Consider the following 27,198-nt stretch of genomic DNA (forward strand, 5'->3'; position numbering starts at 1 on the left):
CTGTACGTCATCAGCAGCAGCCGCCGCGCTCCCATTGGACGCAGACAAAGTCCCACTGGCTGGGAACTGCCAACGTTCCAGGGTAGGATTAGCAAAGCAGCATCAGCGGTTACAGCCCGTGGCGGCCATTTTGGAAACTGGCAAACCTTCACAACAGGTTTTCTACGTTGTACTTGTAATATGTAAAAGCAATGTTTGGAATGCAACAAAACTCAACAAAAAACGATTAGAATAGCAGATACAAGGTGAATGGGGATTTCAAGAATTGTTAGAGTTTTGCCCAAAGTAAAGATGGCGGTCTCCTGCTTAGACAGTTAGTGCAGACGTTGGTTTCCACCTGGATCTTTGGACTTTCATTGATCTGGAGGTAGAATTGGATTTTATAAGCATTTTAGTTGGGAGACCTGCTTCAGGTAAGTGGGGTAACATTCATGGACGTTGGTTTTGTTATAAGGGATAATTAAGCCATCAGGTTAGGTATAAGGGAGAGATGGTTAGGGTTTTTTTCATTTTATTTTATTAAAAAGTAATATTTAGTCCATTGAAAGCCAAATTCTAAGATTTATGTTATTTATATTAACCAAGCCGCGACTCTATGTAAAAATACTTTAAAACTTTAATTTGGTTAGAGTTCTCCCCGCAGCCCAATTCTCCTCCCAAGTATGTCACTCTCCTTTGCCGTAGGGGGACAGATGGCAGGGAGGTGGGCTGAGGGGTAGACGTGAGCCACACGAAGAGTGGGAACTGCGCCGCTCCACCAAGAGACGCCTGTCGCCAGCATGGGTGCCGACATCAGATGTCCAATATGCACATAATTCACATTAGCCACCTGGACTCTTCTTCCTTCCGGACTGGCTAATGATGCCCCAGCGATGCCAGCCCGAGGGGAGCTACACCTCCGGCATTAAAAGGATTAATCTCGGTAAGTGCAAGGTTTCATAGTGAAACTCAAAACAACATGAACAGGTCAAATCACTGAGGTGGTCATGGTGCTTGTGGTATCCTTTTAACTCAGCTATACAGGGTTATTCACTTGTCTGATTCTGTCGTTCGCTTCCTGCTATCCCCAGCTTCTTATTCAAGTTGGCTTCTTCTTCAAGAAAGTAATGATCTATTAAGCAACCATCTGAAAAACTGGACATCTCTGCGTCAATTTCATAGCTTCTTGATTCAAGTAGATTGACTGCCATTTTGGGGTAGAGATGGATTTTTTTCTAGTTTGTTTGCAAAACTGGAAAGCGTTTTTTATTATTATTTTTTGCTGCCCTTTTTTGGATCAACAGCAACAACAGATGTGAGAAATGGTGAACTTGTAAGACGCATGTCTCTTTTTATCCTATGTAACTGCGTCACATGATGAACTGATCATGAAAAGGGTCACAAAACCTTAATGTCCATGTGTTTTTAACTGGAATAAATGAACTGTTATCTTGGTATCATATTTGCTTTTGTTTTTAATGTAGGTGTCCACAAATGTAAGTGTCCACCGGATGCTGTCTGAAAATGTTGAGTCAAGAAGAAGCTGAGGCCCAGCTGTCTGAACTGGATTTGCTCTCTAGTATGTTTCCGAACAATGATGAATTTGTGGTTACTGACCAGGTTGCTCTGGCAGAGCTAAGGCATTATGTAGAAAATCAGACCACGGATGCACCATCTTCTACAATTCAGTTTATTGTAAATATGAAACTGGAAGACAACGCTAATTCTAAGGTAATGTTAAACTATGTGGTGTCTTTCCTTGTGAGGCAGCAAATGTATTTAAAATATAACTTATCTCAGCTTTTATCATCATTAAAGGGACACTCTAGGCCCTCAGAATGTTTTATCCCCTGAATTGGTTGTAGTGTTCGGAGTTGTTCACCGCTGTCCCTCCATTGAGTGTTAATAAACCATATTCGAGCTGTTTAAAACGAAATTAAGGTCCGTGGCCACCCTCAGCTCGGCTCCCACTGGTCTAAGGCAGAGATTAAACACTTCCTTCTAGCCGTACCATTTCAATGCCGGCTGTGATAGATTGAAAGGGGACAGCAGATTATTAACCAATTACCATTGCCCATTGCTGCTCAGAATTATCCTTCCTCGTCAGTCCAAGGAGCACAAAGATAGATTGTTGGGTACTCTCATTAGAAATGCATATTTGTATTCTTAATGCTATAGTGTTCATTTAAAGTGGGCTATTACATTGGTCTATATTGTGATTGCTCCACTTTTAGAACTTTGATTCAAAACTGATTTTGCAAAAAAATATTTTAATCACTTTTATAACTATTTTCGAGTCACTAAAGCTTACTTTGTCCTTTATTACAGCATTGTCTTTCTTTGCATTGCTCATACCCGGTACACTATCCAACAGTTCCACCTGAAATCGTGGTCAGGTAAAGTGTACACTTATTTCCTTATAGAAAATTGTACAATTTTTCCTTTGCGCATTCTCTAAAATTGCTTCTGGAAAGGTTACCTAGTCCAATGTTTCCCAACCCAGTCCTCAAGGCACACCTACCAGTCCAGGATTTAAGGATTACCCAGTTTTGTCTAAGGTGTTTTTTCTTTTTTTTTTTTCTAAAAACACCTTAGACAAAACTGGGTAATCCTTAAATCCTGGACTGGTAGGTGTGCCTTGAGGACTGGGTTGGGAAACACTGACCTAGTCCACAGATGGCTTATGTGGTATCCCACCATTCCTACTATATAGTTTGATATATTGAAGATATTGGAGAGATCATGTCAAAGAGTACCTTCCCCATTATCCAAGCAACAGCAAATTGGTACACAACATTTTTTTTTTTTAAATGAAAGTTGTAAAGTGTTGAAATAAAATACATGTGACATCCCTTAGACCAGGGTACCATAAAGGAAATGGTAACCATAAGTTAATAAGACTGCCCAGTATAGTGTTTCTACTAATTCCCTGGGTTTTGGGGATAAAATGGGAGGTAATAGAACTGTGTGCATAAGAAATTAAACAAGGAACGTGAAACTAATGGAGTAAATGGAGGAAGACAGAGGGGTTGATCAAGAATGCGGAAGAAGGCATGAAAACTAGGCAGAAGTTGGGTGGTCACAAAGAGCAAGTATACATTTTCTAACTCTTGTGAGGCTCCCAACTCTAATTAATTTAGTTATATTCGAGGTTCTTACAGGACATATTGTATTTGGAAATATGTCATATTAGAGCTACTGTGAAAATGTAGCTACCGGAAATATTTTTACTGCAATCTTTTATTTCATTTTTGTTTTAACAGATCTCCATCTTTAATCCGTTCCCAGCAAGCACAGCTAAATTCTGATCTCAGCGCCTATTTACACAAGGGTTGTAGTGGAGACGCATGTCTACTAACAGCTACAGAATGGGTGAAAGATAATGCTTTGCCGTATCTAAACAAGGACCCTTTATCTTCCCCTGAGTTACAGAAAGCATGCTTAGCCACGCCCGAAAAAGCTGTATTCACTAGACTGTGGATATACAGTCATCATATATATAATAAACAGAAAAGAAAACATATTTTAGAATGGTCTAAGGAGCTGGAGCTTTCGGGATTCAGCATGCCTGGCAAACCTGGGATTGTCTGTGTGGAGGGACTGCAAGACTTGTGTGAAGAGTTTTGGTCAAGGTGTGTGATTATAGATATTATGGTTTCGTTTTTCAAACACCTAGTGACACAATCGCTGTTCTAAGCATATCGACACAGGGTTTTAAATAACACTTTATAATGTGCTCTGGCCAATCTATGTTGCATATATTATTGCACAGCAGATAAGAAAGTAAAAAACTCCTTGTGTATGTGACCTTTTATACAAAGCAAAATACCGCAATGTTTAGGTGATAAGCCCACCACCTTAAAACATCAAAGTGCGAGTGCAGCACTTACAGTATGTTGAACTTACCCCTATATATGGACTTAGGGTAGTAGTTTCTCATATACATATAAAACGAGAGAAGAGAACACAATAGTGCAACAGAGTACACACTAGAAATAGTATATAAATATACGGTAGGTATATGCTCACAATATTCTGAGCCTTTTGAACGGTATGGCTCTGAATGTGCACGTATGTGTGCCCTTCTGGCGGCAACTGTACCTCTTCTGTGGATCAAAATTCTCCAATAAAGTGCATATAGGAAATGAAGACACACAAGGAGCACACGATAGTGAAAGTACCTCTGAGGTAGTGTTAAAGTTAAATACAGATATATTGGTTTTGCTCACCTTTACCTGGAGCCCATAAAATACTGACTCCAAGTTTGAACACTAGTAAGCTCTCAGATTTTCCATCATCACTCACTCATGGAAAAAAAAAAAAGAATACTGTGTTTTCATAATGCTGGCTACTGTACAGCTTAGGTTTGCAGGTATTCAGCACAACATAACCTATAAACCGAAAGCCTTTGCTTTGCATTGTAAATTGGATCTGAACATCACCTAGGGAGATTTATTTCTTGACAGATGTATTTTTCTTTTTTTTTTTTAAATATTCTTTATTTAGATTTTCTCATCACATAAAAAAAATTTACATGAATTTACAAACATACCATATAGACAAAACACAATAATTAAGACAAAACCACACAACACTATTCCCAGCATATTACATTATACCTGAGAGGAATATTGACTGAGCTCATAGAGAGGAGTATATATCTGTTCTTTAAATTTCAGTATTTTAAATACCTTACAAATAATTCTAAAGTGCATAGTTTGCTGGTTTCTTACAAAAGTGCAGATACTTTGCGAATACATGTTTCTCTTAGCAGTTTATTCTTAACTGAAGAGTTGTTTGTCCAGCTTATACCATGTTCCATCTTTAATTGGAAAATTAATTGTCTTGCCCATTGTGTGTATTCAATTTCTATAGGTTGTTTCCAATTTCTTGCTATCAAAATCTTAACAGCCATAAAACCATTTGTGGCTGTGGCGAAACCGATCTCGCCATGTGTCCTTGGAGGGGGCTGATTGCCCGCCTCTTGCCTTTGGACTATGGACCAGACTTTATGGGAGTGTGATACCCCAGATAGCCATACCATGGAGCCTATTCATATAATGAAAGACTATGGGAAAGACTTTAGCTCCATGGCAATTGTACTGTGTGAGTAGGATCTGCGCGCTATTCGGTAGTTTTGTGCATGCAGATCCCAGCTATCTGGGGATAGGTGAAATGTCTGTGTGTTATGTGTAAATGTGACGTTATGTATTTTAAAGTGTTTTATGTTGTTTTGCAACCATGTGGTTAATGGAGTCTGCCTTTAGTTCTGGGTAATTGGATTACTTCTCCAATTATTTCCAGGGCAGAAGGGAGGAAACCAGGGTGCATTGTGGGGATGTTTTTCTGCCAGCCAGAAAGGAACAAAAGATACTTTTAGTAACTTTTGTTTCCCTGGTCGGATTCATGCCATTTTTTAATATGTTGTTCCCCTGAATGGATTGATTGTGGATATGTATTTTTATGTGAATGTGATGTATGGTTTTAAAGTTATGAAAGTTGTGTAAAAGTATATTTTGAACTGTATGCATAATGGGATTATGTGTCACACTAAGGGGAGGGGATGTGTGGGAGGTAACATCTATGTCATTGGTTCTTTTATGCCTCCCCCTGGGTGTGGCCTGTATGTGTGAGGTGGAAATAAAAGCCAGGCTGGATGAGCCAGTGGAGAGTTCCTGTTTTACCCTCAACTTGAGTCCTGTGTCTTATTGGGGGAATCTGCTACAAGGGATTGCTATGCTAGGCATATTCCCTTGCTATAATCACTGAGCTCTTGTAAGAGCTTGTTCCTGCTTCGTTCTGAAGGGAGATAGCTGCAGCCTGCGGTGCTTATGGTGTCTGGTGGAGTGCTTGGAGTCCTCTGGAAGCGCTAGGAGCATCTTTCAACGGAGGTACCCAGTCGGGGTGCCAGTGGATCCGTTACATTGGTGGCAGCGGTGGGATGGCGTCCTAGTGTGAGGTAAAGCAGCTCGGAGACACAGTTCGTTTGAATTACAAAGGGAGGGCAACGCTAGTGCCCGTACAGCGCCCCTATCTACAAAAGAAGCAACGTCGGCAGGGCAAGCATGGCGCCCAGTTACAGTCAACAGGAGTTTGACTCTATGATGAAAATGCTGCTGGCTTTCTTTGGACCAGAACCCCCGGAGGAGAAATACATACAGAGCACAAGGAAAGTAGCGGCAGCGTATCTGCAGGGTCTAGCAGACAAAAAAGCAGCTGAAGGTGTCGTCCTTCCTCCCCAGCGGCAGTCTACGGTTCAGGGAGAGGAGCCAGTTATCCCCTCTCCCCAGCGGCTGAAAGTGTGTAAGGGAGAGGAGTTTGTTACCCCCTCTCCCCAGCGGCAGCTTAGCACACCAAGGGGAGATAGTAAGCCCCTCACCAGCGCAGATGGGACCGTGGTCTCTGCGCCCTGCCTACAGGGAGTACAGAGGGTCAGCCCTGCTCCCCAGCGGCAGTCTACGGTGCAGGGTGAGGAGCCTGTTATCCCCTCTCCCCAGCGGCTGAAGGGAGAGGAGTTTGTTACCCCCTCCCCCCAGCGGCAGCTTAGCGCACCAAGGGGAGACAGTAAGCCCCACACCAGCGCAGATGGGACCGTGGTCTCTGCGCCCAAGTTACAGGGAGCTGAAGGGGCCGTCCTCCCTCCCCAGCAGCAGCGTGATTTATTGGGAATTGGGAGCCCAGTCTACATTCCCCAGCGGAAGGCTGAGTTACAGGGGGCAGAGGTAGTTGGTCCTACCCCCCAGCAGCAGCGTGATTTTTTGGGAATAGAGAGCCCAGTCTCTATTCCCCAGGAGCAGGACACTGAATTGGGAGGAGAGACAGTCGGTCTCCCTCCACAAAGACTGAAAGTAGGCATGGGAGAGGAGATTGTTACCACCTCTCCCCAGCGGCGGATCATCAATGGGCAGAGTGTTCTAATGGGAGAGGAGCTGGTTACCACCTCTCCCCAGCGGCAGCTTAATGTACCAGGGGGAGACTGTAAGCCCCACACTTGTGCAGATGGGACCGTGGTCTCTGCACTTCCAGCACAGGGGGTAGGGACGGTCGGTCCTGCCCCCCCACAACAGGGCTGTTTAGCCAAAGGGGAGACAGTCTGTCTCCAGCAGCAGAGCTGTGTAACTAAAGGGGAGACAGTCGGTCTCCAGCAGCAGAGCTGTGTAACTCAAGGGGAGACAGTCGGTCTCCAGCAGCAGAGCGGTGTAACTCAAGGGGAGACAGTCGGTCTCCAGCAGCAGAGCGGTGTATTTAAAGGGGAGACAGTCGGTCTCCAGCAACCAGGCTCCAACCAGACTACTCCCGTGGTAGTGCTGGCAACAGGACAGAGTACCGCTGGTCTCTGCCCCCTCAGCAACCTACCAAGGCAGCCTACCAGTCCCCCACACAGCCGTGGTGAGGCACCTGAACCTGGACAGGATTCTCCCTCACCCAGGTGTAGTAACTGTTTATTGTGGGTGGGCTGCTCTGCTGTTTCTGTCTTGTGGGTGGGCTGCTGGACTAACAAGGGCACTGACCGGCAGGAGGTCAAGTACCCTGTTAGTCTGGGGGGTAAAGGGGAGAAGTGTGGCGAAACCGATCTCGCCATGTGTCCTTGGAGGGGGCTGATTGCCCGCCTCTTGCCTTTGGACTATGGACCAGACTTTATGGGAGTGTGATACCCCAGATAGCCATACCATGGAGCCTATTCATATAATGAAAGACTATGGGAAAGACTTTAGCTCCATGGCAATTGTACTGTGTGAGTAGGATCTGCGCGCTATTCGGTAGTTTTGTGCATGCAGATCCCAGCTATCTGGGGATAGGTGAAATGTCTGTGTGTTATGTGTAAATGTGACGTTATGTATTTTAAAGTGTTTTATGTTGTTTTGCAACCATGTGGTTAATGGAGTCTGCCTTTAGTTCTGGGTAATTGGATTACTTCTCCAATTATTTCCAGGGCAGAAGGGAGGAAACCAGGGTGCATTGTGGGGATGTTTTTCTGCCAGCCAGAAAGGAACAAAAGATACTTTTAGTAACTTTTGTTTCCCTGGTCGGATTCATGCCATTTTTTAATATGTTGTTCCCCTGAATGGATTGATTGTGGATATGTATTTTTATGTGAATGTGATGTATGGTTTTAAAGTTATGAAAGTTGTGTAAAAGTATATTTTGAACTGTATGCATAATGGGATTATGTGTCACACTAAGGGGAGGGGATGTGTGGGAGGTAACATCTATGTCATTGGTTCTTTTATGCCTCCCCCTGGGTGTGGCCTGTATGTGTGAGGTGGAAATAAAAGCCAGGCTGGATGAGCCAGTGGAGAGTTCCTGTTTTACCCTCAACTTGAGTCCTGTGTCTTATTGGGGGAATCTGCTACAAGGGATTGCTATGCTAGGCATATTCCCTTGCTATAATCACTGAGCTCTTGTAAGAGCTTGTTCCTGCTTCGTTCTGAAGGGAGATAGCTGCAGCCTGCGGTGCTTATGGTGTCTGGTGGAGTGCTTGGAGTCCTCTGGAAGCGCTAGGAGCATCTTTCAACGGAGGTACCCAGTCGGGGTGCCAGTGGATCCGTTACAGTGGCCAGATAGTATTGAGATGCTCCTACGGTCGACCAACCTAAGTGTAATATTGCTGCCTTAGGAATTTTATCAGTTTTAATCTTATCCATATAAGTACTATAGACCTGATCCCACAATTTTTTTATTTTTGGGCAGCTCCACCATATATGCAAATAACTTCCGACCGCTTCTATACATCTCCAACAGATCTTTGAAGCATTAGGATCGATTCTGTTTAACCCCTTAAAGTGGCACTGTCATGCCGAACTTACCTTTCCTCAATCTCTTCCTCTTCTCCCCCTCTCTCAGGACCTGTCTTCTTTTCTTCCTGTCTTCTTTAGTTTTCTTTAAAATCATAAGACAAAGTAGGGACTCTTTGCCTTATGGAGGATTCCTCCACTTGACCAGCTCTGACCAGCAGAGGAGCAAAGTGTGCTTCATTTCCGCTGGTCAGAGCAATTTTCTCATAATTCTTACCTTTCCTCCCTGTTCCCACGATGCTTCCTGTCATTTTAGACGAAACTGCCGAATTGCGTTCTAACTGAATGAGAACAGTATGTTCGTTTGTTTTAGAACGCAATTCGGCACTTTGTTCGGATCCCAATTTCATTCTAATGAATGAAACTCCGATCCTATTCATTGCCGCGGCTGCATCTTGCAGCAGCTTAGTAGATAGCTCCCTGATACCGTGGGAATTAGGGAGTTATCTACTAAAAGGCTGAAAGACCTAAATTGGTCTTTCAGCCACATTTACTAATACTAAGTAAACATTACTTAGTATTAGTAAATAATATGCCCCTACTACTCGCTATACCTCGAGTAGGGGCATGTCTAGTAAGCAGTGAGCAGCCTGTGGCTGTTCACTGTAAAAACAAAAAAACCAATAACCCCCCCCCCCCTTGCGCGGCTGGTGGGGGCCCCCTAAATAACAATAAGGGGGGACGACGACCTACTGTCCTCCCCCCTGGCCCTCACTCCTGAGCGGTGGGTGGGGTCCCTAAATAAAGATAGGGGGGGGACACCTACTGTCCTCCCCCCCAAGCCCCTAGTCACCCCCCCACCCAAATCAAACTATCCCCTACCTACCCCCCTCACCCTAAAAATAGTGAGGGGGGAATAAAATATAACTAACCTGTAAAAAAAAAAATTAAACTTACCATTCTAAAATCTTCATTTTTCAGCCCCAAAAAAGGCCAAATAAAAAGCCATCATACCCGTCAAACTTAAAATAAAATAAAAAACCTGACGAAAAAGAAAAAACCAGAGCGCAAAAAAATAATCCATCTTCACCCATGGAGGGCTCCGCGCAGACTGAGCTACGCAGGACGGGGGAAGGCTTATAAAGCCTTGCCCCGCCCTGCAATTTAGGCTAAGAACATTCTGATTGGTGGGTTTAAGCCACTCAGAGTGCTCTTTGTCATTTTACACAGCGTGGGAAAGTTCTTTGGAATTTTCCCACGCTGTGTAAAATGACACAGAGCACTGTGATTGGATGGCTTGAAATCCATCCAATCACAGTGCTCTGTGCTCAGGGGTGGAGCCGGGGTGAGGACAGTAGGTTCAGTAGGACAGTAGGTCCCCCCCCTTCTCTTTATTTAGTGCCCCCACCCACCGCTCAGGGGTGGGAGCAGGGGGAGGGAAGGACAGAAGTCCCCCCCCTTATTATCTTTATGGTCCCCACCCGCCACCCAGGGGTGGGGGCCTGGGGAGAAGGACAGTAGGTCCCCCCCCCCCTCATTATGGGGGGCTTATGAAGTGGCGGGGAGCACTGCTCCCCGCTGCTTCTGTCTTTACATATTACAAGGAGGGAGCTGCACGCTGGTAGCTCCCTCCTTGTAATAAACTGAACGAACAAGCGAACACTGATACTCAGTGTTAGTTTGTTCGTCTGATTTTTCTATTTATTCATTCGTCTGGCTGACTAATGAATGAATAGAGGAAATTCCCGTTCGCATGTCCAGGTGTTTCACTGGGCATGTGCGGGAATCTCAGTGCTATCTAGTGTGGGAGATGACGTATCCCACAGGGACTTCACCTACCCACACAAAGATGGCGGCGCCCTGAATATAGATCGGGGCAGAAAATAAAGAATAAAAAAGAGGTAATCTGGGGGCTTAGGGGTATTTGGGGGTGACAAGGGGGTCAATTGGATGTAGTGGAGGCGGGAGGGGGGGTTAAAAAAAACAAAACGGGATTCGGCATGACAGTGCCGCTTTAAAGACCAAACTTCTGGAATAAAAGGTAATCATGACATGTCACACATGTCATGTGTCCTTAAGGGGTTAACCTAGTTGTTACAATATACCATCTATTACATACTTTATAAGAAAGATGTATTTTTCTATAGCAAATTTAGTTAGGCATCAAGTATTTTTTTGTGTTTGAAAACCGATTATTACAAAAAACGTCTTGTCCTTTCTACAATTCACAGAATAAGAAAATTAACATGGAAGCGCATTTTAATTAGACACCGAGAAGACATCAGTTTGCCCTGCGGTAATTTAGAATCCAGTAAAGAAATCCAGAAACTGAGAAAATTCCCGGCCTTGGAAGAAAAAGCATTTGATGTTCACGGCACCAGGGGAAATCACATGGACCTGGGTCAACTTTATCAGTTCCTCAATGAAAATGGATGTTCAAATGTCTTCCCTATGTACTTTGGAATCGAAGGAAAATAGAAGTCATTTTAAGCATAAACAACTTCTTAGACATTTAAAGGAATGTCCTACAAACACAAATATTCCTGCATTTGTACAACCAACCCTTTTTAAAGTAAAATGACATTATTTTTTAAACTGGTAAAAGTAAATTGTATGTTTTGATTCTAAGAATTAACTTGGCCAGACATTATCAATGGGGATTTATTAATGTATTTTGAGTTCCATTAATTAGAAAATGTGAATGCAACTGCAGCAACAGCAGATAAACAGTATATCAATAGCCGTATTCATGATGTTATGAGTGACAAAGTACAGTTCCATAGCCTTCACAGAATGCTGTGAGAGGTCGAACATATATCGTGCTCACCTACCCAATGAACATTCTGTACAAATACTTGGAAATCTTCCTGCTGGGAGGTGTATTAGTGGGGGATTGGCTTTTAGCTACACTGATTGGAGTTGTTTACACTGCTTAAAAGAATACTTTGGTGTTAGAAATACAAAGATGTATCCTAACACTAACGTACCTCAGCCCCCGTGTGTCCCACAGCGATATAAAAGGTTAAAATATCCTTTCTTCACTTACCCGATTCTAACACCGAGGTCCACCTCCTTCAACGTCGACGAATGGGGGTGACCTAATGGACATGCGTGGCAAGTGCCGCACACATATTAGGCATTCCCCATAGGAAAGCATTGCCTGAATGATTTCCTAAGGTGATTTCTCTGACGTTGGATATCCCTATGCAGAGTGAGAAAACGTCCAGAGTCGTTTCACTGAGTCAAACCCCGTGAAACTCCCTGAAGCGCCACTAGAGGCAGTCTTAGTACTGCAATGAAAACATTGCAGATCCTCTTGCAGGATTAAGGGGGGCACGGACACTGCACCCAGACCACTTCAATGAGATGTGTCCATTTAAGTTGTTACATTTCTTTACAATAGTATTATTATGAAACAGTGATAGCTGCTAAATCTTTCGTAATATAATTATGTGGAACGCACTCTCCAACATAGCAGTTTATTAGTGCTGAATATTCCTCCCAGCGGACGTATGAATGTGGCACTCGGCTGGACCAATAATGAATATGAAAATTAATTTGTTTCCATTGGTGACATGGGAGAGGCATTGTGGGTCAGTCCCACTCATGGCTGAGGACTGAATGACTATGAGATTTCACCTATGGTAGAGTAAAGGATTCTTTACAAACAGATACAAACATGATAAAAATGTGGAAATCTATAACTTATAGATAACTTACAGATTTCTAAACATCTGGATGTCTTTTTAGGAAAAACATTATATACAAGGATATAATAGTTAAAGCAAAACTCTAAGCACCAAAACAACTTTAGCTTAATTGTTAGCAGATTTGGTGTATAGATCTTCCCCCTGCAGTGTCACTGCTAAATTCTTTGCCGTTTAGGAGTTAAATCATTTTGTTTATGCAGTCCTAACCACACCTTGATCTATACACCAAAACCACTTCATTAAGTTAATGTTGTTTTGGTGCTTAGAGTGCCTTGTTAATATGTGGGGTAACAGCTTCTTGATCCAAGTAGAAATCTGAATGCCACTTTGGAGTGAAGAAATATTTTTCTCATTTTGTGGCAAAATTTGAAAATGCTTCAAATTGTGTTTTTTCCCCCCCTTCTACTGGATCAACGGTATAATACAAATTTGTTGTGGGAAACATAATCGTTATATGCATAATTCGTATTTGGGCAGAGTTGGTTGAGTTGTACCGAAACCAACATACGGGTAGGCCTGTAATAAAGAGGGCCCACCAAGAAGATTATTATATTATAATTTATAAGGAGTGAACTGAACGGAAACGGCGCAGGTAAGAGGGAGAGTGGGTTTTTTATAGGGTCATACTCCTCCCACAAATACAGGCCTCCGGCCTTCCAACTTGTGGTGGAAACATAATCTCTATATGCATAATTCGTATTTGGGCAAAGTTGGTTGAGGTGTGCCGAAACTAGTGTACGGGTAGGCCTGTAATAAAGAAGGCAAAAGATTAACCAAGAAATACACTTTATTGCAATATATTTACAGTGGCAACTAGTGATGGCTTAGGTTAATAGTCTCCGTCTTTGGGGGATCGTACAAAGACCTGAGTATTGTATTATTGGACATGCGCGAGAAAGAAAATGACAGCGGCGTCAAAGCACAGGTTTAGGTAAGTGTAGCTCATCTTCCCTTGCGGCAACCAGACACACAGTGGCAGAGTCGCTATCGGGCAATTTTGCAAATTTAGGCAAAGATCCGGATGGTGTCAGAGACACTTTAAGATGATGGGTTTGGGTCTTTTGTTCTGCCTATGCATGCTGCAATGTCTGCATTTATTGGGAGGACTGGAGTGTTAAACAGGGACAGTCACCGCTGGCTGTTTTCCCCCTAAACAAATGGCCATTCTGGTTTTCTAAAAATGACATGAATTGAAAATGGAAAATAAACTTAAATTCCCTGAAATCTTTCAGCACAGTTCTGTTGATTTTGCAAAGTACAGAAATTAATATTCTCCTCTCTATGAGAATTATCTACACTAAAACTTTATTATGGACACCAGATAAAAGGAACTCTTCTAATCATATTTTCATACATTCAAACTTTTTTTTAATAAAATGTTTCGTCATCACACCAAAAAAGAACAAAAGCAATTTTACTCCTTTATATAAAATTCCCACACAATGTATTGACATTTCCTAGGAAGCCGAGCGCCGATCGAGTCGCTCGAGAGAGGGCGGAAGCCTGGCGAGGACGCAGCCAGCCAGCACCACGTGGGAACCTTGCTGACGCGCTCTCTCGGTTGCAGGAGGAGTAATCGATCGCCGATTGGAGATCTGAGTCGGTAGGTCGGTTCCAAGCTATCCCGGAACAAAGATGGGGGGCAAGAACAAGCAGCGAACGAAGGGAAATGTCCGGGTGAGTGACTCGGTGTCAGCTTTCCTATAACACAGAGAGTGGGCCCTGTGCTAACACGTGGGAATGGGGCTCCAAGCTGATTGGGGCCACAGGGCTCTATCACATACCAGGGGCCACAGGGCTCTATCGCATAACAGGGGCCACAGGGCTCTATCGCATAACAGGGGCCACAGGGCTCTATCGCATAACAGGGGCCACAGGGCTCTATCGCATAACTGGGGCCACAGGGCTCTATCGCATAACAGGGGCCACAGGGCTCTATAGCATAACATGGGCCACAGGGCTCTATAGCATAACATGGGCCACAGGGCTCTATAGCATAACAGGGGCCACAGGGCTCTATCGCATAACAGGGGCCACAGGGCTCTATCGCATAACAGGGGCCACAGGGCTCTATCGCATAACTGTGGCCACAGGGCTCTCTCGCATAACTGTGGCCACCGGGCTCTCTCGCATAACTCGGGCCACCGGGCTCTCTCGCATAACTCGGGCAACCGGGCTCTCTCGCATAACTCGGGCAACAGGGCTCTATTACATAAGCCTCGATCGCCTAACTGGGGCCACAGGGCTCTATTACATAAGCCTCGATCGCCTAACTGGGGCCACAGGGCTCTATCGCCTAACATGGGCCACAGGGTTCTATCGCCTAACATGGGCCACAGGGTTCTATCGCCTAACATGAGCCACAGGGTTCTATCGCCTAACATGGGCCACAGGGTTCTATCGCCTAACATGGGCCACAGGGCTCTATCGCCTAACATGGGCCACAGGGCTCTATCGCCTAACATGGGCCACAGGGCTCTATCGCCTAACATGGGCCACAGGGCTCTTTCGCCTAACATGGGCCACAGGGCTCTGTCGCCTAACATGGGCCACAGGGCTCTGTCGCCTAACATGGGCCACAGGGCTCTGTCGCCTAACATGGGCCACAGGGCTCTGTCGCCTAACATGGGCCACAGGGCTCTGTCGCCTAACATGGGCCACAGGGCTCTGTCGCCTAACATGGGCCACAGGGCTCTGTCGCCTAACATGGGCCACAGGGCTCTGTCGCCTAACATGGGCCACAGGGCTCTGTCGCCTAACATGGGCCACAGGGCTCTGTCGCCTAACATGGGCCACAGGGCTCTGTCGCCTAACATGGGCCACAGGGCTCTGTCGCCTAACATGGGCCACAGGGCTCTGTCGCCTAACATGGGCCACAGGGCTCTGTCGCCTAACATGGGCCACAGGGCTCTGTCGCCTAACATGGGCCACAGGGCTCTGTCGCCTAACATGGGCCACAGGGCTCTGTCGCCTAACATGGGCCACAGGGCTCTGTCGCCTAACATGGGCCACAGGGCTCTGTCGCCTAACATGGGCCACAGGGCTCTGTCGCCTAACATGGGCCACAGGGCTCTGTCGCCTAACATGGGCCACAGGGCTCTGTCGCCTAACATGGGCCACAGGGCTCTGTCGCCTAACATGGGCCACAGGGCTCTGTCGCCTAACATGGGCCACAGGGCTCTGTCGCCTAACATGGGCCACAGGGCTCTGTCGCCTAACATGGGCCACAGGGCTCTGTCGCCTAACATGGGCCACAGGGCTCTGTCGCCTAACATGGGCCACAGGGCTCTGTCGCCTAACATGGGCCACAGGGCTCTGTCGCCTAACATGGGCCACAGGGCTCTGTCGCCTAACATGGGCCACAGGGCTCTGTCGCCTAACATGGGCCACAGGGCTCTGTCGCCTAACATGGGCCACAGGGCTCTGTCGCCTAACATGGGCCACAGGGCTCTGTCGCCTAACATGGGCCACAGGGCTCTGTCGCCTAACATGGGCCACAGGGCTCTGTCGCCTAACATGGGCCACAGGGCTCTGTCGCCTAACATGGGCCACAGGGCTCTGTCGCCTAACATGGGCCACAGGGCTCTGTCGCCTAACATGGGCCACAGGGCTCTGTCGCCTAACATGGGCCACAGGGCTCTGTCGCCTAACATGGGCCACAGGGCTCTGTCGCATAACATGGGCCACAGGGCTCTGTCGCATAACAAGGGCCACAGGGCTCTATCACCTAACAGGGGCCACAGGGCTCTATCACCTAACAGGGGCCACAGGGCTCTATCGCATAACAGGGGCCACAGGGCTCTATCGCATAACATGGACCACAGGACTCTATCATATATAGGCTCTGTCTCATCAGGGGTCTAAAGCTACCCCACATCAACTGAAATCACAAGGTTTCCTAATGCTAACAGTGGCCCCAGGGCTGCTCCAGGCTGACAGGGACCACATGGCTCTGTCATAATAGGGGCCGCAGGGCTCTATCCCATAACTGGGGCCACAGGGCTCTACCGCATAACTAAGGCCACAGGGCTCTACCGCATAACTGGGGCCACAGGGCTCTACCGCATAACTGGGGCCACAGGGCTCTACCGCATAACTGGGGCCACAGGGCTCTATCGCATAACTGGGGCCACAGGGCTCTATCGCATAACTGGGGCCACAGGGCTCTATCGCATAACTGGGGCCACAGGGCTCTATCGCATAACTGGGGCCACAGGGCTCTATCGCATAACTGGGGCCACAGGGCTCTATCGCATAACTGGGGCCACAGGGCTCTATCGCATAACTGGGGCCACAGGGCTCTATCCCATAACTGGGGCCACAGGGCTCTATCCCATAACTGGGGCCACAGGGCTCTATCCCATAACTGGGGCCACAGGGCTCTATCCCATAACTGGGGCCACAGGGCTCTATCCCATAACTGGGGCCACAGGGCTCTATCCCATAACTGGGGCCACAGGGCTCTATCCCATAACTGGGGCCACAGGGCTCTATCCCATAACTGGGGCCACAGGGCTCTATCGCATAACTGGGGCCACAGGGCTCTATCGCATAACCGGGGTCTAAAGCTACCCCACATCAACTGAAATCACAAGGTTTCCTAATGCTTGCAGTGGACCCTGGGCTAACAATTTGCATTTCCTGGCATGTTTTATATTTACAAATTATAAAGCATTCTGAGAGGAAGCTTTTTTTGTTAGTTTGTATTATCACAAACACCCTTAATAATAATAATAACATTTGTCCTCTTATTAGCTTGCTACCTTTGCCATATTTTCCTGGATAGCGGTATGTTCGAGCACAGCCACCGGATGATCCCAGTTTGTACTCTGACACGTTGAATGCCGAACTGCGAGGGAACGATTACTGAGATCTGCATTATCCAGTGGTGCAAACCTTACTCCCCCGCTAGACCATCAGAGACTTAGGATCCCCTTCTGGACCACCAGGAGCATGACCCTTCCATTGGACCACAATGGATCATAGCTCCCCCTTATTTAAAGAAAGCCAAGCAGGAGCGTGCTACATAGAGCACGACCACACACAGCTCGAATTTGTGAGCAGATTTTATTGTAAAGTTATCTGGAAGATGTGTGTCAGATGTTTGGAGAGGGGCGCAATTTCAGTGCTTGCAATAGGCACTATCTTCAGTAGATATGCCTCGGCCTACAGGGTCATTTGAGGCCAGCAGTAGGCAACCTTCAGCACTCCAGATGTTGTGGACTACATCTCCCATAATGCACTTACAGCAATAATACTGGCAAGCATCAGGGGGAACGTAGTTTGCCAACCCCTGTTCTAGATGTGACTCATTGATTTCCTCTGGCAGCATATAAATTTGATGGAAATTTATTATGTACAAAGCCTAACTTGAAACATCACCTTTATTGTTGGTGTAAGAAAGCTCCACTAAATTGAAAGTTGTGCTGGATCTAATTCTATTCAGTTATTGATTGTTTCACCTTTGGGAATGATTTACCCAATCCACCAAGTTTTCACGGGTTTATTTCACCACTACATGATAGTGAGCAGCGTGCAAAAGTGGTGCCTTGTAATAAGTAAAAACCTACATGCTGCAGAAGGCAATCAGTCAGATGATGAATCCCAAAAGATCTGCCAAGTGATTTACCTCCGGCTGTGTTTGATTGCTGCAAAATAGAAAATATGTGAAGGAGATAATATAATTGTTCATATTCTTTGACCTTTAGTAATGTTTAACATAAAACACGAGCTATATTTCTTCCATACATTCTACGCTGCCTTGCTTATATCTGTTGAGGCACATGTGAACTATTTTGCTTTGTACCTTTGTTGCAGCCCTCAAGCAGCGGACAGGCAGCAGAGCTTCTTGCTAAGGAAAGTGGCACAGTGCCTGGTTTTATTGGCTTTGGCTCATCACAGAGTGACCTTGGCTATGTTCCTGCAATCCAGGGGGCAGAAGAAGTCGATAGCCTTGTCGATGCCGATTTTCGTATGGTGCTTCGTAAACTCTCCAAGAGAGACGTTACTACAAAACTAAAAGTAAGGGTTCTTATGGTTCTTTATCGAATGTAATGTCGTAAGATTAGACTATATGTGCTAACGGGAATAGGTCAGCAGTGAAGATACATATCTTAAGGAGTGCTTAGTTTTTCATTTATTTGTATACATTTGGGCCTTGATCAAGAACCCTGTACCATTTAGCATTCCAATTGCATTTTATTTTAATTAGTTAGAGAATATTGCAAATAATATTGCCTCTACCATGTACTCTAAGTAACATATAAAAAAGGCAAAGTTAAAAAAACTCAGCTTTGAATTTTTCTTCTACTCTGATCAGGTTATAATTGCTTGCCTGTGTGTGTGTGTGTGTGTCTATATATGTGTATATTATTAAAAAAAAAAAATTCTGGCTTGTAATTCACTGTTTTATATGTAATAATTCAGCACTTTTTAATTATATATCAGCTTGAGGGAATATGGACCTCGATTTATCTTCCTTTGCTTTTCTTCTTTTTAAAAATATATTGGTTGTACCTAGTCATAAAAGATGTGCATCAGATCATTCTGTTTATTAATAACACACACTTTTTTTTTTTTATTCTTTGCTGAAGTTTTATTTCCTGTATTATTATTCTACTTATTATGTTCTAATTCTGGAGAATTTTGCTGTTGCTTTTTTTCTTTTTCTTTTTCTTAAACTTCATTAGTTTATAAAGATATACATTTGGTTCCTAAACATTACTGACTCCTGACACTACAATTATTTCTCAATGCCATTGTTACATTTGTTCGATACCTAGTTTGATTTGTTTATTTTGTTGTATTCCTACTAACTGTACCTGTCAATACAACTTTACTACGACATAGTACACACAGTTAATTCCTAATTACTTTTCAGGCCATGCAAGAGTTTGGTGCAATGTGCAAGGAGAGAGAGGTCATGACTGTTCGAGGTGTGCTTCCGTACTGGCCAAGGAACTATTGCAAGATCTCACTGGTAATCATGCTTTATCATACTGTTTTTTTTCTCTCTGAGATTACATCTAATGTAAATATAAAGTATTTTTAAATAAGAAAACCCATGATTAGTCTGTCCATTTAGTACCTTTGGGGTACATTAAAGTAATTTAGCAAAGTTACAGGGTTAAAGGGGCTCCAATCACTATAATTACTCTTGACTTATTGTAGTGGTTATTGTGCTAGGGATCACCTCCCTGAAATGTACCTTTTTAAAAAAGTTTTTTTTTCTTAAAGTACCACTCCAGGAACATTAACATCATTATCTCAGTGAAGTTGTTATGATTTATGGAGGTCTTATGCCTGAAATAAGAGATGTGTACAGGCACTCTTCCATCCAAATAGGTGCTGGATATCTAGGTAACCCACTCTTGATACCTCAAAAATATATACACATGAACATATAATACCGCACTCGCAATTGCTCATATATACGTTTCTATAGGTATGTATTACCACACTAAGTAAATGCTTGAAAAAAAGGCTGCTTTTTATTCAATTTACCATATCAAAAATGAATAATCACTTAAAACAATGTAATTTCTACAATAGGTTATATACACCTCATTCTACCATAATCACTGTGGTTATCTTTGATACACCTAACACAAAATAAATATACCCCAATAAAGTCCGACAATGTCAGTAGTACTAGTGTCTGTTTGCACTGTTTAGTTGAGAACCCTCTATACAATCAGGATCAGATATTCTTTCTGGCAGGGGGAGCAAATATATATCCATCCAGAAAAAAAAAAAGTAAAAAAATGAAAAAAAATGCAAAAGAGAAAAATACAAAATACACAATAAATGAAAAAAAATAAAATAAAAAAATCGTATTTAAAGTCCCAGTGTGTACACTCCAATTGGCAGTTATGCATGTCCCATCAAAATAATGATTGGATAGAGCTCACCAATATTCTGGCTGATATCTGTACTGTAGAGGATGAAGTAATCAGAAGCTGTGGCTTATCCAGGTCTGCATGAGTAAAAAGACTCCTCTATGTGCCTCTGCAGGATAATGATATTTCCCAATAGGATCTTCCTGGTGTGTCCACCTGTATCTGCTACCCAAGAAAGGCGTCGGTGGGGTGCTCGGGCTGCGCGCTCAGGACCTGATAGTCCCTTCAATGGCCCTGTTTGGAAGAAATGCAGTGTGTTTTTATTTGGCGCGCAATTCCTATTTTCAAGCATTTACTTAGTGTGGTAATACATACCTATAGAAACGTATCTGAGCAATTGTGAGTGCGGTATCATATGTTCATGTATATCACATATCTGGACTGGAGGAGGAGGCAGATGGGTTGAGAGGATAAGCGAACTTTGGGTTTAATAATGGTTTGTCCTCATAAGGTAAGAAGGCTCTCAGGACCTCCAGACACCATAATGACATTAATGAGATGAAGTTGTTATGGTGTCTGCTGCGTGCTTTTAATCTGTGATGCCGAAGGTCCACACCCTTCCACCTAATGTCAAATTGGAGTCATGGAGCCATAAGGTTACTTGGACAGTGTGAGCATGCTCAGGTTAGGTTCCTTCCCTTGCTGGAGATGTGTTGTTAACGAGCATAGACACTGCACAATACTCTGTTTGGTATCGTTGTGTATGAGTGTATGTCCACAGCACAGCTCCAGCATTGAAAGAGATTGCAGGGAACCTCCCCCCCGCCCCCAGTGTTTTCTGAATAACAAGATATTAAAGGAATCAAAGTAGAGCCTGGGGAAGACATTGCATTGATACGCATCTGCAAACAATTTTATTTTATTTTATAAATGAGTGGGGAAAAAACTGTGAAAACACATCCACAACATTACCATTCATTTTATTTACCAGGATCATGATCGCAGAGTCCGAGAAGCCACTCAACAAGCTTTTGAGCAGCTGATCTTGAAAGTGAAGAAATATCTGGCTCCTCATTTGAAAAGCCTAATGGGTTACTGGCTCCTTGCTCAGTGTGACACGTACTCACCTGCCGCTAGCGCAGCCAAAGTGGCCTTTGAAGCCGCGTTCCCTCCACACAAGCAACCCGAAGCCTTGGCTTTCTGCAAAGAAGAAATTTTGAATGTAAGTAATATGTAAATGAAGATTGGATTTCCTACTACAATATGTATGCCCTGCAGACCTAATGCAACATTTAATAAAATACTGATAAAACAGTAAGGGTGCTGAACCATTTCTCTGCAGTCTGCATTAGGTAGTGAGTACAAGTGTAACAGACCCCCTTGGTAACCCGACCGGTTACCTCGGCAAATTCCTTCCTTAGCCGTTCAGAAACCCTTACAACAAGCAGGCATTCACCCCTACATGAGGTCTCCAATACAAAACAACAGGGGTTTCAATCCCAAGAAGCTGATGGGGGTGGGGGGTACAGCGCCCCCGCAGTCTGAGCTGGAAGTGTCCCTGTGTCCACGTCCTGCTGTGACAGGAAAAGGGAGGGGAAAGGGGGAGAGATACAGACAGACCATACACTCACAAAATGGATGGGGAGAGGAACAGTGCAATTCATTTCACTTAACTCTACTTTACAGAACTGAATCCCCCCCCCCCTTGTTGACCCACAGCTGCATATACAGACCCATGTAAGACAATCACAAAAATGGCGCCGCATGCTTGTGGCCCGTGCCCAATAAATCAGGTCATCCATCACATATCTCTCCCCATAGAAATAGACAGCGGGCACATGAGGATATGGCAAGTAAGCCTGTTCTCATCTAAATGGTAGCAGCTTCTTTTACATTGTGTTTGTCAATTTGCTAACAGATCAATGGATGAGGGATTTTGAATGGCTATCCTTTAAGCTTGTTTTAGACCACAACTACCATAGTTCTTTGGCAGGTATAGCATGTCACGTGAGAGATATGAGACTTGTAGTCCTACAGCATCAAGTGCTACAAAGATTACTTGTAAAGAAAAGCCCCTTTGTTAGCATATTAACCTATATGTGCAGAAGAAGTAGATTACACTGGCATTGTGATACAGTTGTTAAAGAACCTGCAGCAAACAATCTGGTAAAACACTTTCTCTCCACTTAAGTCCAGTAATGTCACGATATAGCCTATGGCATTGGTTCTAATGTGTACTCCTAGGGTACTTTTGCTGGGGCATATTGTGCTATTTACATGGTATGGGTACTCCTAGGGTACTCCTGCTGTGGGTCTAATGTGCTATTTACATGGTATGGGTACTCCTGCTGGGGTCTATTTACATGGTATGGGTACTCCTAGGGTACTCCTGCTGGGCCTAATGTGCTATTCACAGGGCAGACTTTCTTTCTGTAAGGTTTTCCTGCAGCTGTTTTACCTGATATCAGGGGTGGCTCAGTAACATTGTAACCACAATATTCTTTCTGGGAACTGCCATCATTAACTCATTTACACATCTGTTAATATCATTAGAAAAATACTTTAGCTGTTAAAAATGAAAACGTAGACTTTTGTTGGCACAAAGCCTGTCTCATTGAAACTCCCAATTACATGAGGTTGTGATCCCAACATCTGCTACGGTTTGGCAATTTATACCTCATGTACCTTAACCCTTTGGACGAAAGAGACTTCGCTTATCTGACATTTTAAATAAGTGCGCGTTTGCAGTGTCGGTATTTGTTTTTGTTTCCTAATGGGTAAAATGCAACACTAATGACATAGAGATTTATTTTCCAGAAATTAGATAGTCCAAAGGTGCGTACTATATAACACATTGTACTTACAATTGGCACTATTTGGGCTTTGTAGGTATGCACGAGAAGTTCTTCTCGATGAGCTCTTGTTGTTTGACCTGTCAGGTACACAGTATGGAGTGTTCTGGAACAGCTTGAGAATTTCTTAGTTCACCATGGTAATATTCTCCTCTGTCTGTGCGATCTAATGATTTTCTTTTGTTTTGTATTTTTCCATTTGTTGCTCACCATGTGGATATTAGCAAAGACACTGTTCTGTCATGTTCCTCGAATTGACTTAGCTAGACAAAGTATGACATGGTTTAATGCTCTAACAGTTTTATCCATATTGGCCTTATGCTACGTAAACTGCTAGCAAATCTATTTAGAATGTAATCATGCTTCCCGACACACTGGCCTTTTATGCCAAACTATAGTGCCCCTGTGGCAGTCCCTTGTGGGGTACAAGCTTGAGCAGAGGGGTAGTTTTACCCAAACCTGCATATGCAATCTTCTAGACCAAACATAGGCAGCCTTCGGCACTCCAGATGTTTTGGATTACACACATTATGGGGGGTGTAGTTCACAACATCTGGAGTGCCGAAGGTTGCCTATCCCTGTTCTAGACATTTATCTAGCCTAGTGGCTACATATGGTACTGCTGGTACAAAGTAACTAAAGCTTGCAAACTAATTTCTTTAAAATTACGGTAGAACAGACAGCCCATACCCACTTGCTGTACTTGGTCCCTGTTTCAATTCGTGCTGCACCTCTGTACAATGCCTTGGCATGGTGTTGTTTTTTTATGACTAAAATGTAAGAATGTCTTAGTCTTTGGTATTTCATATGTTGAATTACTATTGAATTTAGAATAAAAAAAAAATGGAAAATTTTATACAATTATTTACTTAGCTGTGTTACTGTTTTCAGGTTTTGATGGATCACTTGTTGAAAGAAACTCCTGACACACTGAGCGATCCCCAGTAAGTGATGCATTCCCGATTCTCTGTATGTAGTTTGTGCAGTAAATCTAGATCCTGGCGTCTTCGTGTTTGGAAGTGTATGCAAATTATCAGTTTATATTGTTGAAAATTATCAAATTTAAGTGAATTCAAAATTAGATTAAAAAAAACAAGGTTACAATTATTTGATTTTGGGAAAAAAAAATCTCTAATTCGGCCACATGTACGTAAATGTAGAAAATTGGCCTCCAAACGCAGATCGAATTGGTGCCGGTGCTTGACCAGACCTCAATAGATGAATGAATGAAGAAAGTCCTCAGCACACAGCAGTGATTTGTGGTTTATAGAGCTCAAAAAAATAACAGGCAACATTTCAACACATTTATGGCTTGAGAAAGACACTGTATGTGGGTGACTATTTAACCTAATGGCTGCAATATATTTCAGCTCCCTGTAGTGAATAAAGTCAAGGCTGTGCTTTAGTAAGAATTGACAATTCAGGGTTTCACAAATACAGAACTCAAGACATCCTTTGAATTTGAATATTAAAAATATTTTTGAATGTTAAAAAGACCTATTTATATGTATGTAAAAGATGCTAGACTTTTATTGCACAATGATATTACAGGTTCGTATATATCTTATTGTATGGGAATATGTATGTTTCTGTGGATTCCATGAACGGAAAGCCTATGTTTAATTGCTGTATTCAAATCTCTCCCAGGACTGTGCCACCTGAAGAACGAGAGTCCAAATACTATCGAGTTGTTACTTGCTCCTTGTTGGCATTGAAGAGGCTGCTTTGTATGCTGCCAAGCAGCGAGACTGGCTCCCTGTCTGAGAGACTGGCTTATCTACTGTCACAGGGCAAGTTCTGGAAGTTCAGCAAGCATACAACTCCAACTGTGAGTTCCTTTCATTGATCATTTTATGCAGTAATTAATAAATTTATATTAAAACTTCAGGCAGATATGTCACCTCATCAAAATTATGAATCTTGACGCAAACTTCCATACATTGCAATCAAAGGTTATAATTAAGGCAAAATATGAGCTGCTTTGTCTTGGTTAAACATCCGATTTTAAACAATTTAACAAAAAAGGAAGTAATGAGCTTTTCCTTCCTGTTGCTTGCCGCTTCCCATAAGCCATGAGATATGCGATAGATGCTTATAATATCTCATTTCACTTGCTGGAAAAAAAAATCTGTGAAATCTGTTAGGTTTCAAAGATGTTGTGGCTACTGATAGGTTTAACTGAGACGAGCTGAAGAGAGGAAAATGGTGGAACCAGAGGGAGAGTTTCAGGTAAGTATATCGCCCTTTTTCTTCTCAATCCATTCTCCACGATGCAGTGAATGTGTTCGCTGGAGAGGTGGGGACAGTGCTGCTTTAATACATATTTTATAAAAATATCGCATACATTTTAATAACACATTCTTATCAGCTCCCTTGACATCCCACTTTTCCGTGCTAGCTGAGTTGGTTATTTGACACTCATCTATCATTTGTTAAAGGAACACTCATAACCACTAAAATCATAATCAAAACTAGAATCATAACCACTAAAGTGTTCCATACTGGTTATGGTGCGAGGAGTTCCCCGGTGTCCCCTCCCTCCATTGTGAGTAGTGAAACCATTTTAGAACAAGGACCTGGTATTTGCCAGTCACTGCTCCCCACCTCTCCTCGCCTCCTCTGCAGCCTTTGAGTTTATCCCTGCACTGCGTCTTGCTCTCTAAAGGCCATAATGGAGGTGGGGAGCACCACAGGTTAGAAGTCGTCAAAATTTTCGAAAACTTATTGACTGCCTATTTTGGTGGGGCGTTCACACATGCATCACTCAAAAGACCACAGACCCACACTGAGGTAAAATTATTGGGAGTTTAGTTTAGTCTGTTTAATAAAGGTCACTAAACTATGTAATAAGATAGCAAAACAGATCCATAGGTATGTCCCTTCTCGGTCTCTCCGCTCTGCCCGTGACCACCTCCTGTCCGTTGTTCGCACCCGTACAGCCAACTCACGCTTGCAGGACTTCTCGCGGGCAGCTCCCTTCCTATTGAATAGCCTGCCTACCGCCATCAGACTCTCCCCTAGTCTTGCATCTTTTAAGAAGTGCCTTAAAACCCATCTCTTTAGGAAAGCTTATGGCCTCCCAGACTAACCTCTACCTCACATACCTGTCTCTTGCGCTCTCCTAAAGGGCAGCACTCTACTCTCTTTTCCAGCTCTGCTTTACTCCCACCCAATTTGATATTTCCTGTCCTATTGTGTTTTACACCCCACCTCCTATAGAATGTAAGCTTGTTTGAGCAGGGTCCTCTCCAACCTATCGTACCTTTAAATTTTTGTTTTTTGTAATTGTCCTATTTATAGTTAAATCCCCTCTCATAATATTGTAAAGCGCTACGGAATCTGTTGGCACTATATAAATGGCAATAATAATAATAGCACAAACTCTCCACTCCATTTATTGATTACCTAGCAAAATACATTGTGACCAAGTTTATTGCTCCATTTGACATCACCCATAAAGGTGACTGGTGAGATGTTTAATGATTTACTAAAAGTGTAAGTGCACGTCTCAAGTAGATACCTGTCATCAGCATTCCATTTCACAAAAAAGGAAGAAGGCCCTGGAATATACATATAAAAGATTTGTTCAGGAAGTACTATTTACAACTTGCTTGTATTTTGCTTTTTTCTGCTTAAAAACAAACAAACACATTTTTTCACTTTTCATTCCATTACCAAAAGTGGCTAGAAACATTTGAAACCATTGCCATACTTCATTCCCAATTGCATTTTAGAAAAGGCAAATGATATATAAAGCTAATCTGTATATACGACTATATGACCTTGTTTACTGACATTAACATATCCTTAATGGACTGTGTGGTTACCCAAGTACAAATGTTTACATAACGTTTTCTCTCGACCTGTGCGATTCAATGAAATGTATCAGGAGTGAATGAATAAAATGCGTTCCAAATATTTGCTAATCTCCTTTCATAAAATGAATACTTGGCATCTCCTCTATTTAATATGCCTAATAAGGCATCTATAGTGCCCTTTTTTTTTTATATATCTTAGTTTATTTTTCTTTCGAACATGTTTTCCTTTTAGCCAGTCCCTGACTATGGTTGTCGAAATCTTGATT

The 27,198-nt window shown here is 43.5% G+C and overlaps 2 protein-coding genes across 3 annotated transcripts in view; both read left to right on the plus strand.

Moving 5' to 3' along the window:
• Positions 1-67: 67 nt before the first annotated feature.
• RWDD2B (RWD domain containing 2B) lies at positions 68-11,302 on the plus strand. Of its 2 annotated transcripts, none has more exons than XM_063448208.1 (5): positions 68-157; positions 1,464-1,710; positions 2,308-2,375; positions 3,243-3,611; positions 10,946-11,302. In XM_063448208.1, exons 2-5 carry the CDS (start codon positions 1,504-1,506, stop codon positions 11,190-11,192), a joined length of 891 nt encoding a protein of 296 aa, XP_063304278.1. In that variant the 5' UTR covers positions 68-157; positions 1,464-1,503; the 3' UTR covers positions 11,193-11,302. The 2 variants fall into 2 exon arrangements, with proteins under 2 accessions (XP_063304278.1, XP_063304268.1); XM_063448198.1 differs by lacking the exon at positions 68-157 and adding an exon at positions 227-413.
• Positions 11,303-13,963: 2,661 nt separating this feature from the next.
• Positions 13,964-27,198, plus strand: part of LTN1 (listerin E3 ubiquitin protein ligase 1) — a 64,084-nt gene continuing 50,849 nt past the window's right edge. The window contains exons 1-6 of the mRNA XM_063448221.1: positions 13,964-14,101; positions 18,242-18,445; positions 19,305-19,403; positions 21,254-21,484; positions 24,006-24,058; positions 24,762-24,942. Coding sequence (XP_063304291.1) covers positions 14,060-14,101; positions 18,242-18,445; positions 19,305-19,403; positions 21,254-21,484; positions 24,006-24,058; positions 24,762-24,942 — 810 coding nt within the window. The 5' untranslated portion in view covers positions 13,964-14,059. The remainder of the gene's footprint in view (positions 14,102-18,241; positions 18,446-19,304; positions 19,404-21,253; positions 21,485-24,005; positions 24,059-24,761; positions 24,943-27,198) is intronic.

This window comes from Pelobates fuscus, chromosome 1 (genome assembly GCF_036172605.1).
Source record: "Pelobates fuscus isolate aPelFus1 chromosome 1, aPelFus1.pri, whole genome shotgun sequence".
Classification (NCBI taxonomy): domain Eukaryota; kingdom Metazoa; phylum Chordata; class Amphibia; order Anura; family Pelobatidae; genus Pelobates; species Pelobates fuscus.

Excerpts from the sequence above, each read along its gene's own strand:
- RWDD2B (XM_063448208.1), top strand. The coding sequence starts at position 1,504 with ATGTTGAGTCAAGAAGAAGCTGAGGCCCAGCTGTCTGAACTGGATTTG. Across the intron at positions 1,711-2,307 it reads AAGACAACGCTAATTCTAAG|CATTGTCTTTCTTTGCATTG; the intron begins GTAATGTTAAAC and ends CCTTTATTACAG. Across the intron at positions 3,612-10,945 it reads TGTGAAGAGTTTTGGTCAAG|AATAAGAAAATTAACATGGA; the intron begins GTGTGTGATTAT and ends TACAATTCACAG.